The sequence below is a fragment of the Aaosphaeria arxii genome, assembly GCF_010015735.1.
Source record: "Aaosphaeria arxii CBS 175.79 unplaced genomic scaffold BU24scaffold_15, whole genome shotgun sequence".
In the NCBI taxonomy this organism is placed as follows: Eukaryota; Fungi; Ascomycota; class Dothideomycetes; order Pleosporales; genus Aaosphaeria; species Aaosphaeria arxii.
The window spans coordinates 435,122-447,536 of NW_022983488.1; the positions used below are offsets into that span (position 1 = coordinate 435,122).

Below are 12,415 nucleotides of genomic sequence, written 5' to 3' on the forward strand. Positions count from 1 at the left end.
GGTCCTTGCTCATATTCACATTTAAACTTTCATTACTTTTAACTTCCCAGGCATAAACAAATTTCATTCAAGATAGTACTAATGTCTTCGGCAACCTAGCATTCTTACAATGCAAAGGCAGCAATCGCAGCACCAAGTCCTAAGATTCCGGGGGCGGCTGTCATCATCGGTGATGCCGCTCCCGTGAACTCTGATACCGTGGGCTGACTAGTACCTGTCTGAGTTTGATTAGACGTCCCAGTCGCTGTAGCTTGTGGTCCCGGTGTGCTCAGAGTAGCCCCAGCTGTCGCGGTCAAAAGTTCCTCTCCAGCTGTGATGACGACCTTGTATGTGGAGATGTCGGAATTTCGCACAACCGAGCTCTGTACAGCATATTCAATGGGGATCGACGTGATGAAGTCATTTCCGGACACAGAGCAAAAGTCTGGTTCCACTGTGTTTGGCGTCCCGGGATCCGTCACTATGAGGGTCTCGGTGGAAGCATCACCGGTCGATCCACGGGAAAATGTATTGAGGATAGTGAAAACCTCCACTGGTCTTGGCATCCTGCATGCGAATCTATCAAGGATTGGTTAGGTATGGTGACAATAGTGAATACGAGGGAGATGCTTACATGCTGGCTTGGTGAATACCTGCGGAGGTCGTGCAGCTCGCGTCTCCTTGGCTATCTCTGGAGCAATTCCAACCGAAGGACCAATCGCCCGAGTAAGTAATTGATTCGACAAGAGACTGGATTGCCCCGACTCCGAGGTCTGTGGTGAAGGTCTGAATGGCAGTTGGTCCAAATGTCCACACTTGAGCCTCGAATGCTGTCCTTATGTCGGGATGGGTCTCATTATCAAACCCCATAGCAACAGTGAGCGTATCATTATCGGCACCGATGACAGACCCGACAAAACCGATTCTATTCGAGCCGTAAATATCCTTCGGAAGCCATATGGACGTTGTAACGTCTGCTGCAACGACAGTCGCTGCACCTAATAGTGCAATAGCGAGCATTTTCGCAGGGGTATGTGAGTAGGACGAGTTGTTAGAGTTGTTGTTGAGGAGTTGCAATGAAGAAGCGATAGAAGTATAGCCATCAAGGAATGAGCTGTTCTACCTTATTTATACAAGCTTCTATCCCTGAGATGTACAATTGACCGGTGTTCATCCTTCCATAAAACCCTTGGTATGTCACTTGGCAGTGTGTTGGTAGCGAAACCAATATCATGTGCCAACACCTCCACTCTTCTGATTGGCCGATGTGTAAACTTGGCCTTCCTCCATTGTGGCTATGCCACCATCATTCTACATTCTCTTCTGAGCGACACGTCGGTTCTTGAATGGTGATACTCACAATCTATCATTGCGAATTATGTGACTTATTTAATGCAACTGTAATACCCTATCCCAAACTAATAGTCTCCTTTTATGATGATCGCAATTGCGCATACACTGGTTCGTGAATTCAAGTGCAAGGGACGAGAAACGATTGCATACACAAGAGAGATCAGTGCCATTGCTTAGATTTGTGGCGGAGTCAGTTTCCAGATACGGGCATAGAGAGGGGAAGAAACAAGATGATAATGATCGCCCAGATATAAAAGCCAAGTTGCTATACATGGTGAACTAAGCAGAAATCGCGCATATTGGGCAACACGGCAGTGCACCTACGAACACCAGATGAAATTACATTCGTATCAGGGCGTACGCGCAGATGACCTCATCCGGTGTGAATGTTTGTTGTGGTTGAAGGATTTGAGATTCACCAGGAGGCCGTGACACAATTGCAGCGGCTATGCAATGACGCGTACTGAATCTGTGAGCAAGTCTTCCGTTATGAGGTATCCATATCATTCTTCACCGGCTTCGGGGGTTTAATGCGCCATACTACCGTAACTAAGCCTCTTGATAAACTGACTTGCTGGGTGTTTGTAGAACGGCGTCAGCTACCCACAAGCATGGGGGCTACAATCTACATTGTTTCTAACTATACATGCTGTTTTTATACCAGTACATAGCCGCTCACGTCCAAATGAAATCTACCTGCGACAACCTCACGCTGACACAATTTCGCTGTTACCATGATGAATCGTAAGGTCAGCAAAGGAAGGCATCGTAATCCGAGTGTCGTAGCCCTGCCGACTACATCAATTGACCTGCCACTGCAAGATTTCTCCCCATACTTGAAGCACTTCACACGGAGTTTTCACTGACTAACCGCTCGTACTCTATCGTAACCCGATAATGATGGGTTGTTGCCAGTAAAGCCTCTGTTGAAACCATGATTGATTGACAGTATTGCTAGTAGGTTAAGGTGTCTTTATCTGAGCCTTGTAAAGCTTCTTAACTCCCTCTTTACAATGAAACGTCCTGCTACTACACACTTTCCTTTGCGTAGTCAAAAGCCTTTATACTATCCTCAACTAAGGCTTAGTGACAATCTATTTATCTATCCTAGGAGCCCTGTTTTCACTTCACCTTAACAATATCGAGGCAACAGTACACACACGTGCATGCCCTCTTGGCACCCCGCCGAAATAGAGTGCAAGTGAAAGTGAAGGTAAAGTGATTGATGTAGAACGGACCAAGTACCAGCGCGTGCTCTGGGAGTAAACCAGTAGTACATATAGACCTTCCATACAAAACCTTCAACGCAAAGCTTCTATATAAACCTCCCCCAACCATCTTTTCCACCTCCAACCACGGCACTCTCCTAAACCCCTACCACAACCACGAAATATCGGAACTTCCTTGTCAACGACGAAACAACATGCGACAGAAAATCACTCGCGATCGTCCGCCAGTCACTCTACTACAGACAGAAACCCATCGAGGCCCGGTCATAATTCGTCACCCTGGCTACGAAGACCCCCTCAACGTGATATTCAAGTTCAATCCTCCTGACGATGACGTCGCTGAAGGCCCTCAAAGACGGAGGGGTATCTACGGCCAGGTTGTCTTTGATGCCTGTATGGTCGTTGCTGGCAATCCTGATACTAAGTGTTGGCTTTCGGGTTCACGAAATGGCGACTTCGCAACCGGTGCCATTGATGTCGATGAAGTGCTCTGTGAGTCTCAGTATTACTTCCATGTTAAAGATGATAGCGGAAAGCCATATGGAATCGTCCCGACGTTTCGAGAATGGCGCTTTCCTCATCAACGAGTCCCTCGACACTGGGTAAAGGCTGCATCTCAATCGAATCCCAGTACGATTACCTTGGCCTCCAATAACATCGCCGATGCCTTACGTATTCGAGACGCACGTTGTCGTATTTCGGGAGAGCCTGACGTAACGGATGTGGCACATATCGTACCGACCTCGGAGGAGGACTGGTGGCACAGAAATGCTCTACATGAGTATAACAACAACGAAAAGGCCGAAGTTACCCAGGACAATGTGGCCAATACTATGCTTTTGCGCCCAGACCTACACCGTGCATTTGATGCTTCCAAGTTTATCATCGTCCCAAAACCATCATCAGCCGAGAAATGGGAATTCACTATTCACCTCATGTCTATGTCATCAGCTTACAGGCATCGCTGGCATAACTACACTCTCATAGTGCCTCAATATTACCCTGAGCCGCTCTACGCTCGTTTTGCTTGGTCCATGTTCAAGTCTTTGCAACCTTTCCTGGGGTCCCATCGTCGTCGCATGCTGGCCACGTCTACAGGAGTGAGGTACGATACGGACGCCGAGGGCTATGCGACTGAGAAAGCATGTGAAAAGTTCCTGGATCGCTCGGCATCCGAATCATCAAAAACGCGGAAGACCAATGGAGGTTCAGGCAAGTTTGGAGGTCCTTTCCCAGTGGATGATGATGTTGAGTTGACCGAAGATTTGATGGCCAATTCATTCTCATCAGGAACTTTATCAACGTCCGCATCGGTTACGAAAACCAGCAACGGGTCTAGCACACACTCAGCGAGTGATTTCATCTTCGTGGATCTAAGCCTTCCACATCGACCCACTGTGGCCACATCTTCTCTGACGAAGGAACGAGAACCATCCGATCCAGATGGTCAATGGATGAAACAACAAAGGGAGGACCTAGAATTCTACAAAGAAGGAGAGATGGAAGCCAAGACGTTTGGTCGTGAAGACTCGGTGTTTTTGAATTCCACGCAAAGTCAAGGGGTGGAATCCAGGCATCCTTGGAGGAGCAGGGACGGCGAACTTGTGTAATTCTTGCCAGAGTAATCATAAGGCAGCAACCAATTTTAGCAGGCCATTTTGAGATTGGATGTATCACTTCAACAAGCAGCCAGGTATAACACTTTCAGGTATTTTGGAGGCGTCGTATGGCTGCAGAGTAAGACGGACTTGCAAAGAGCAGTGTACTTTCAGTTAGGCACACACCCATTAGTGCGATAATTCAGAGATACCACTGATTCCGAGTAGTTCATAATATGATTCTGTATCTGTACTAATATTGATCATGGTGCAAAAATAGTGTTATGCATCACGACGATGAACACATGACGCTAGCAGGAGCTTGAATGCGCTCAATCTTCAGAACCTTTTGTGTCACTATCCTTCCGTCAAGCAATGAAGTCCGTAGTTGAAGGTTGACAGCAGGGAGGACATCCATCAAGTGCACAGAGAAATCTATAAGTACCGAATTATACCACCGCCATATATCTGATTGTCTAAGCCAGTTCTAAACAGCCGTCCCTATTTCGTATTCTCTCGTCTAGGTTCACAGAGGCTGTTGACCAGCGTCCATCGCAAGACAGCTCAGCTTCGAGTCTTTGTCCACCATCAACCAGGCGCACATTCCGAGCCGAGGAGCCGAAGTCACTACCGCAACTACCGCTTCCTCTACCTGGGATTTGCAGACTTTGACCAGGGTAGATCATGTCTGGGTTCTGAATTCCGTTATTCCGGGCAAGCTCCTCAAAAGTGCAATTGTTTCTTGCTGCAATCGATCGAAGCGTATCGCCAGATTGAACAGTCACGATGGACGAGCTGGAACCGCCACCACCTCCAGACCACCGGAAGGAGCCGCGATCATTCTCGAGCACACGATTGAGGCTGATTGTGCTTGACTGATATGAACCATCCTGTCTCCTACATTGGGCGTGGAGGCGGTAGTCGCCGTGAGTGTCAAGATAGATGTCGCGCGAAGTTTGAGTGAAGCCGCCAGCATAGTTGCCGCCGCGTGGACTGTTGTGGGATCCATGTCCATGATGCCCAGAATGGTGGTGTCCATCTTCTCGCCTTCTCTTCTCTTCCTCCTCTCTCCTCTCCTCTTCTTTCTTCCTCCTTTCTTCCTCTTCTTTCTTTTCGTCTCGCTTGTCTTTCCAGTCCGAGATTCCATCTTGTGTTTTGTGTCCAACAAAAGCACCGGCGAGTGCACCGACGATGGTGCTGCCTGTTCCGCCTATTTTGTGTCCGCCAAATGCTCCGGCCGCGCCTCCTGCCATTGCACCCATGAAGCCACGATCGCCAGTCTCTCCGTCGGGTCCACCGTAGCCCTGATCTCCATATCCGGAGTTTCCATATCCTTGAGACTGAGATTGCTGGCCGTACGGTGGCGGTGATTGATTCTGGTTTTGTCCTGAGCCCCCGCCGTACTGCTGTTGATTCTGGAATTGTCCAGGTCCTCCGCCGTATTGCTGTTGTCCCTGGCCGTAGTAATCTCCTGCTTCGCCAGAGTTATTTCGGTTATAGCCAGGCTGCTGCTGACCACCTTGATAGCTGCTTTGAGAGTTGTAGTTGGATTGCATATGATTGCCACCCTGTTGATAATCTCCTTGCTGGCCGTAACCGTTATTATTGTAAGACATGGTAGTGTTTGGGGAAAATTTAAAAGCTGTGGATAGTTTTGTCAAGGTATTCTATCGAGATTTATAGTGAGGGTGAGAAGGGAAGCATATATTTGTATATGGAAATTCGTGCCCTTTATTTGCCATGGACCTCAGCCCATGCTCTCGTTCCTTGCGCGTAGTGGCGCAGCTTGCTCTTGGTTTGTGAAACATGTACGTTAAGGAGCCAGCTAGGACCTGGCTACTGCTTGCATACGTGGCGTACGCGGCCAATTTGTGGGGAGCATTTCTCGAGCGCTGTGATATTGACCCAATAGTATTTCGATGCTGATTTCGTCGGACCTCACTAGGTGTTTCGCGATACGTCGTTCGGCTAACTCGGCTTTATAGACCGATGTCCAGAAACCTCAGCGCATTGCCCTGAGCTCAGGCTAGCAAAGACCCTGCCTCTGGTGCAAAAATAGGAACAAGAAAATGGAAGACCACCGGTCAACGACAATACTCGTACTTTCAGGTCTACGATTGCCAGAAGAACAAAGCGAGTACTACTTTCCATCCTGAATACAACGCATCTGTTCTGGTTCTATATGTGCGCCACGGTGACTCCTATGCTTTCGAATTGGTCTATCCATTGGCGACTGTAATTCCATATGCATCCCTGTGATCAGGGCTTTACAAACCATCTCCTACACTCACATACTACGTGGACGTTCTTGATCATCTTGAATTGAAGAGAACGCGTGCAATGGAAAAAGAGAAACACTATCCATTCAGAGGTATTGCAACTCGTATCTTTGACACCAGTAAAAATCGCACTGTACTGGAACAATTAATATGCCTGTAGATGAGCTGACCGAATGAAGATCCTTCCTTGCTTGAAAACTGTGATTTTACCTAGAATGATTGCGGCGAATATCAACATCCTAAAGATTTGATCATACTTTACATTTGCAGTAACACTTGCAATCATATCACCTGGACCATCATAGCATCTATTCAACTTCATTCAACTAACCAAAAAGCAACACTTACCTTGTCTTACCGAGGGAGAGCTGTTCTTGACTTTCTTTAACTACGATGGTGGCGTTGTTGACTGAGGCCAAGACATATGAGTGAATCTTTATTTGAGAGAGTTCACCATGGCTCATCCCGTAATCTATGTTTGTCTTTCATCATTGTACCTTAATTATGGCAAAATGAACAGTGCCTTGATTCAGTGATAGGGAGAACATAGTGATTTAAGAGAGTTGTAGCTCTACAGGGCAGTCATGGGCATACTACATAAATACCAGAGATTAAACCGCAAGACCACAAAACACATCACAACTCCAGATTCGTCTTCAGGTTGAACAATATGCTTCAAGTCAACATGTCTAGACAAGCGAGGCCCCGTACATGCAAAAGCAAAGCTATCCAAGAAATTTCGACGATCCTCAGTTACGAAAGCGATGAGGAATACCAAGATTATAGGGATTGCGAACACAACTCCGACCTTAATGTACACCAAAGCCAGCATCCCGACCGGCAGGAAGCACATCTGAACGAGAGGCTAGTCCTACGCTTCCCCAGAACGATGTGGAACAGCTATTCAAAAAGTGCATCACCGAAACCATCGCACGGGGCATCCGCACTCCAATTCTCACAACATGTATGGAACTCGTATGAGCGACCTTCTTCACCTGAGGCGTCTTCGTTTGCTAGATCGCTCACCCCGCAAGCGCCCCGAGAAGTGAAGAAGGAGGAGGAGCAGGAGGAGGGAAGTCCCGATTGCAAGACTAAGCTGTTTAGCTTTCAATATGGTGGCGAGGGCCGTTCGGTGTCTGGGAGTAACGCCAACGATATCGAGTTGAAAGGTCCTTGTTTCGAGGATGACTGTCTGACTTGTTCTCAATGGAACTTTAACAGAATCGTTTTCAAGTACCAAACAGGTTCAGGGTTGACAGTGAGGACCAAAAATGAAGTTTAGCATTACATGGAACTGCGAGATGTACATGATATGTCTTGCGACTCAGTCAACCTTATGGGGACTTGTGCAAATAGAGAAGAAAAGTAATTAGTATTATGAAAATACTGTAAATAGCTTTAACGAAGTTAAAATATTTTTATAACTTTGTATATTTGGGGTTATAGTTATTATATAAAGAACATGAATCATTATGCTGTGGCTATGTTATTTATGTAATTAATTTCGCTCGAGGATATGGTTATGATTGGTTATGAGGCCATAGCAGGGTGTAGTCATCCAACCCACTCATTATGGCTCATAATTATCTATTCATCATCTGATTCGTTGATGGTGCCCGATGACTTCATCCTACTGGTGGGTTAGGCGGTTGGCCCGTTTCGAATTTCTTTCCCGCAAGCGTCATCGTCCACTACCTATCATTACCTAGGTATCCATCACAGCGTCCACTACGTTCTATAAACCCTCACAATTCCATTGTATTTCTGTCTTTCCGCCTGTTTCTGAGATACCTACTCGCCGTCTTACTGCTGGGACATCTATCTCCAGTTGCAGAAACGAACTCTCCTCCGTATCCACCTAGAAGAGACCCCTCTTCAACTCTGCGGGCGCGCGCAAGCGCAAAAAAACATCCACCCCACCTCGACTGTCTTCGTCCTCACCAACGCCACAATGCCTGTCGTTCCTCCAGAGAAATTAGTTTCACTGCAACGAGCAGCTGAAAGCATCCGAAACGTACTGCATTCTCCCCCAAGACTCCCTGTTCCATCCCCTGCGACTCCGGGCCTAGGCTGATTGAGCATGTCTTTTCTAGATCTGTATCCTCGCACATGTCGACCATGGTAAAACCTCGCTCACCGACGCCCTCATTGCTACCAATGGCATCATATCTCCGAAGCTCGCGGGCAAAATAAGATACCTCGATTCCCGCCCAGACGAGCAGTTGCGCGGCATCACCATGGAGTCCTCCGCAATTTCCCTATACTTCTCCCTCTTGCGCCGCGCCGCGCCAGATGCCCAGCCCGTGCAGAAGGAATTCTTGATAAATCTCATAGACTCGCCGGGACATATCGACTTCAGCTATGAAGTTTCCACGGCCTCGCGGCTGTGTGATGGAGCTGTTGTGCTTGTAGATGCAGTCGAAGGCGTGTGTAGTCAGACCGTAACCGTGTTGCGCCAGACATGGATCGAAAAGCTCAAACCTTTGCTCGTTATTAATAAGATGGACAGACTAATCACAGAATTGCAGATGAGCCCCGCCGAGGCCTATACGCATCTAAGTAAACTGCTTGAACAGGTGAATGCCGTCATGGGGAGCTTCTACCAGGGCGAGCGCATGGAAGACGACCTCAGGTGGCGAGAAAAGATGGAAGAAAAGCTCAACGCTGCTGCCGCTGATAAGGCGAACGCAACTTCGTCAGCTATATCAGAGAATGGCGATGGTATTGATACTACTAACACACCTGCTGAGTACGAGGAGAAAGACGACGAAGACATATATTTCGCCCCTGAGAAAAACAACGTCATTTTCAGTAGCGCCATCGACGGCTGGGCTTTCACAGTAAAGCAATTCGCCGGACTTTACGAGCGGAAACTTGGCATCAAGCGCTCTGTACTCGAAAAAGTCCTGTGGGGTGAGTTCTACCTCGATCCAAAAACCAAACGAGTCCTTGGATCCAAGCATCTCAAGGGTCGGAATCTTAAGCCCATGTTTGTCCAGCTTGTACTCGACAATATATGGGCCGTCTATGGGGCTACCACCGGAGGTAACAACGGAAAGGGGTGCGTGGATTTCCTTTCCTCCTGTGCATTTGCTTCTCGTCGTCACTGTGTACATACTTTAATCAACATACTCATTCGTTCCCACACAGAGACCCTGCTATGGTGGAGAAGATTACCAAGTCGTTGTCCATCACTCTACCTAACCATATACTCCGCTCTCGCGACCCGCGCGCCGTGTTGACTAGCCTTTTCGCCGCGTGGCTCCCGCTATCCACTGCGCTCCTTGTATCTGTAATCGAGTATCTCCCTTCTCCACCAAAAGCCCAGGCCGAGAGATTGCCCGAGATTCTCGACAACTCACCCGGATCCGATGCCATTTCCCCCGAAATACGAGAAGCAGTAACACATCCCGAGAATAAGGACGGTGCTCCCGTGGTGGCATACGTCAGCAAAATGGTCGCCATATCCGAGAGCGAACTCCCAGAGAACAAGCGTAGAAACGGGGCGCTCAGCGCAGAAGAAGCCCGGGAACTAGGCCGCAAAAAGCGTGCCGAAATAGCAAGACAGCAGGCTCTCTCAGAATCTCAACAGGCGGCCGACGTTGCGGGGCTGGCACACGATTTCCAAGCCACAACGATCAACGCAACGGATACGCCCGAGGAGGAGGCCGAGACGAACGAGGACCCTGAGCACCTCATTGGTTTCGCGCGTATCTACTCCGGCACTCTGAACGTCGGCGATGAAGTTTACGTTTTGGGTCCCAAGTTCACCCCCGCAAAGCCGCATGCTGCACCAGAGCCGCGGAAGGTCAAGGTCACCGCACTGTACTTGATGATGGGTCGAGGACTAGAGCCCTTGACTTCGGTCCCTGCTGGCGTGGTCTTCGGTATCGGAGGTCTCGGTGGGCATATTCTCAAGTCTGGAACACTGTGTTCGCAATTGCCCGGTTCGGTCAATCTCGCAGGTATAACGATGGGTACTCAGCCTATCGTCCGCGTTGCTCTGGAACCCGAGAACCCTTACGACCTGAACAAGATGATCAACGGACTGAAGATGCTTGTGCAGAGCGATCCTTGCGCCGAGTACGAACAGCTCCAGAGCGGTGAACATGTCATTCTAACAGCAGGCGAACTGCACCTGGAACGATGCTTGAAAGATCTCAGGGAGCGATTCGCGAAATGCGAGATCCAAGCCGGCGAAGCCATCGTGCCGTACCGCGAGTCCATTGTCTCCGCGCCCGAGATGAACCCTCCCAAGGATCCCAATCTACCTCGAGGAACCGTCGTTGGCGTCACGACGAGCAAGCAAGTCTCCGTCCGTCTCCGCGTGCGGCCACTCCCACCAAGTGTCACGGAGTTCTTGGGAAAGAATCATGGCGCCATCAAAAGATTATACTCGGACCGCAAAGCTGAAGAGGAGCGTCAGCGTACAGGAGAAGAGACTCCCGCTCTAGAAACAACTGCCGACGACGGAATTGAAGAGGCCGAGCAACTCGAAACCGGCCATATTCTTAACCTAGAAGACTTCAAAAGGCAGCTCCAGGCTGCATTTGGCGAGGCAAAGGGCCAGAAGGAAGTCTGGACGGATTGCATTGAGAAGATCACGGCATTTGGTCCCCGACGAATCGGTCCCAACATTCTCATAGATGCCACAAAGGACAGCATCTTTGGCAAAGTGTAGGTCCCTTGTCGCATCGTCCCATGTTCTAACCAGCTAACTAATTCTATTTAGTCTTCGGGAGTCGGACGACCAAGATGCTGACGATGAATCGTCGAGAACTACTTCACACGCCATCACCCCTCGTTCATTCACCGACAACATCGCCTATGCTTTCCAACTTGCCTGCGCCCAGGGGCCCCTCTGCGCCGAGCCCGTCCAAGGCATCGCTGTCTTCGTTGAAGAAGTCACCGTCAACATCCCCGCCGAAGAGGATCCAGCCGTGGACCGAATGGGCCGCCTGACTGGAGAAATCATCAAGACGACGCGCGAATCTATCCGCGCAGGCTTCCTCGACTGGTCTCCTCGCATCCTGTTGGCGATGTACAGCTGCGAGATCCAGGCCTCCACCGACGTCCTCGGGCGCGTCTACGCCGTCCTAACACGACGCCGCGGTACCATTCTGTCCGAGACGTTGTCGTCTACATCTTCTGCATCGACGACAGGTTCGCAGACGTTCACGATATCGGCCTTGCTGCCCGTTGCAGAGTCCTTCGGATTCTCAGATGAGATCAGGAAGCGGTCCAGTGGTAGTGCGAGTCCGCAGTTGCGTTTCGCAGGATTTGAAATGTTGGATGAGGATCCGTTCTGGGTTCCCTGGACGGAAGATGAGTTAGAGGATCTGGGTGAGCTTGCGGATAAGGAGAATGTGGCAAAGAGATATGTGGACAATGTTAGGAGAAGGAAGGGTTTGTTGGTGAGGGAGGTGGTCATTCAAGCAGAAAAGCAAAAGACCCTGAAGAGGTAGAACTGGAGATATACAATCTGATAAATAGCTTTCGAAACTCGGTTGCATATCCGAATGGCGTGCTTCATATCTAATGATGTTCAATGACTTGCAGTCACCCAAAATGTGCAACCTCGCACTCCCAACCTCCGGCTGGACCTTGAGGCACTGGCATTGTCACAAGGAAACCTGCAACACTCTCTAGGATCATGGATCTTGTCGTCCAGTCAGATAAGCTCGAGAAGACATGTTAGATAGTAGTAGTCGCGAGTCGGAAACTTTGCAAAGTGCGACAAGGAGCGGAAATGGGGTCAAGGGGCCTTGAATTCTTCAAGTTTACATCTACTCTATCCATACTTTCCCTGTTAAGAGACCAATTGATACATCATAGAAGGCAAGAAGAACAGGAATAAGTATGAAGGAGTGACCTCATCCTAAACTACCAAAGAAAGAGCAACCCAATGGGATAGTAGGTCATACGAATGATTCATCTTCAAAGTATACCGTCCACGCTCTTCTCGCTTTAATCCAGT

The 12,415-nt window shown here is 48.9% G+C and overlaps 5 protein-coding genes across 5 annotated transcripts; 3 read left to right on the plus strand and 2 right to left on the minus strand.

Moving 5' to 3' along the window:
- Window positions 1-104: 104 nt before the first annotated feature.
- BU24DRAFT_497620 (uncharacterized protein) lies at window positions 105-999 on the minus strand (the record flags this gene model as incomplete). The annotated part of the gene is made up of 2 exons (XM_033534292.1): window positions 105-558; window positions 614-999. 2 exons carry the CDS (start codon window positions 997-999, stop codon window positions 105-107), a joined length of 840 nt encoding a protein of 279 aa, XP_033377405.1.
- A 1,756-nt stretch (window positions 1,000-2,755) lies between these two features.
- BU24DRAFT_415419 (uncharacterized protein) lies at window positions 2,756-4,171 on the plus strand (the record flags this gene model as incomplete). The annotated part of the gene is made up of 2 exons (XM_033526292.1): window positions 2,756-3,053; window positions 3,084-4,171. The coding sequence occupies 2 exons, from the start codon at window positions 2,756-2,758 to the stop codon at window positions 4,169-4,171; spliced, it is 1,386 nt and encodes a 461-aa protein (XP_033377406.1).
- Window positions 4,172-4,379: 208 nt separating this feature from the next.
- On the minus strand, window positions 4,380-5,933 carry BU24DRAFT_429006 (carbohydrate-binding module family 50 protein). Its single transcript, XM_033529622.1, has one exon. The coding sequence runs from the start codon at window positions 5,773-5,775 to the stop codon at window positions 4,636-4,638; it is 1,140 nt and encodes a 379-aa protein (XP_033377407.1). The 5' UTR covers window positions 5,776-5,933; the 3' UTR covers window positions 4,380-4,635.
- Window positions 5,934-7,080: 1,147 nt separating this feature from the next.
- BU24DRAFT_429007 (uncharacterized protein) lies at window positions 7,081-7,771 on the plus strand. The gene has a single exon (XM_033529623.1). The coding sequence runs from the start codon at window positions 7,124-7,126 to the stop codon at window positions 7,718-7,720; it is 597 nt and encodes a 198-aa protein (XP_033377408.1). The 5' UTR covers window positions 7,081-7,123; the 3' UTR covers window positions 7,721-7,771.
- A 377-nt stretch (window positions 7,772-8,148) lies between these two features.
- On the plus strand, window positions 8,149-11,932 carry BU24DRAFT_429008 (P-loop containing nucleoside triphosphate hydrolase protein). Its single transcript, XM_033529624.1, has 4 exons — window positions 8,149-8,452; window positions 8,532-9,499; window positions 9,589-11,115; window positions 11,171-11,932. The coding sequence occupies exons 1-4, from the start codon at window positions 8,390-8,392 to the stop codon at window positions 11,901-11,903; spliced, it is 3,291 nt and encodes a 1,096-aa protein (XP_033377409.1). The 5' UTR covers window positions 8,149-8,389; the 3' UTR covers window positions 11,904-11,932.
- The last annotated feature ends 483 nt before the right edge of the window (window positions 11,933-12,415 follow it).

What these genes read in the sequence shown, in the direction of transcription:
- BU24DRAFT_429006 (XM_033529622.1), bottom strand. Translation starts at nt 5,775, where the DNA reads ATGTCTTACAATAATAACGGTTACGGCCAGCAAGGAGATTATCAACAG.
- BU24DRAFT_429007 (XM_033529623.1), top strand. Translation starts at nt 7,124, where the DNA reads ATGTCTAGACAAGCGAGGCCCCGTACATGCAAAAGCAAAGCTATCCAA.
- BU24DRAFT_429008 (XM_033529624.1), top strand. Translation starts at nt 8,390, where the DNA reads ATGCCTGTCGTTCCTCCAGAGAAATTAGTTTCACTGCAACGAGCAGCT. An exon ending in GGAGGTAACAACGGAAAGGG is followed by an intron (nt 9,500 to 9,588) that starts GTGCGTGGATTT and finishes GTTCCCACACAG; the next exon opens with AGACCCTGCTATGGTGGAGA. An exon ending in GACAGCATCTTTGGCAAAGT is followed by an intron (nt 11,116 to 11,170) that starts GTAGGTCCCTTG and finishes AATTCTATTTAG; the next exon opens with TCTTCGGGAGTCGGACGACC.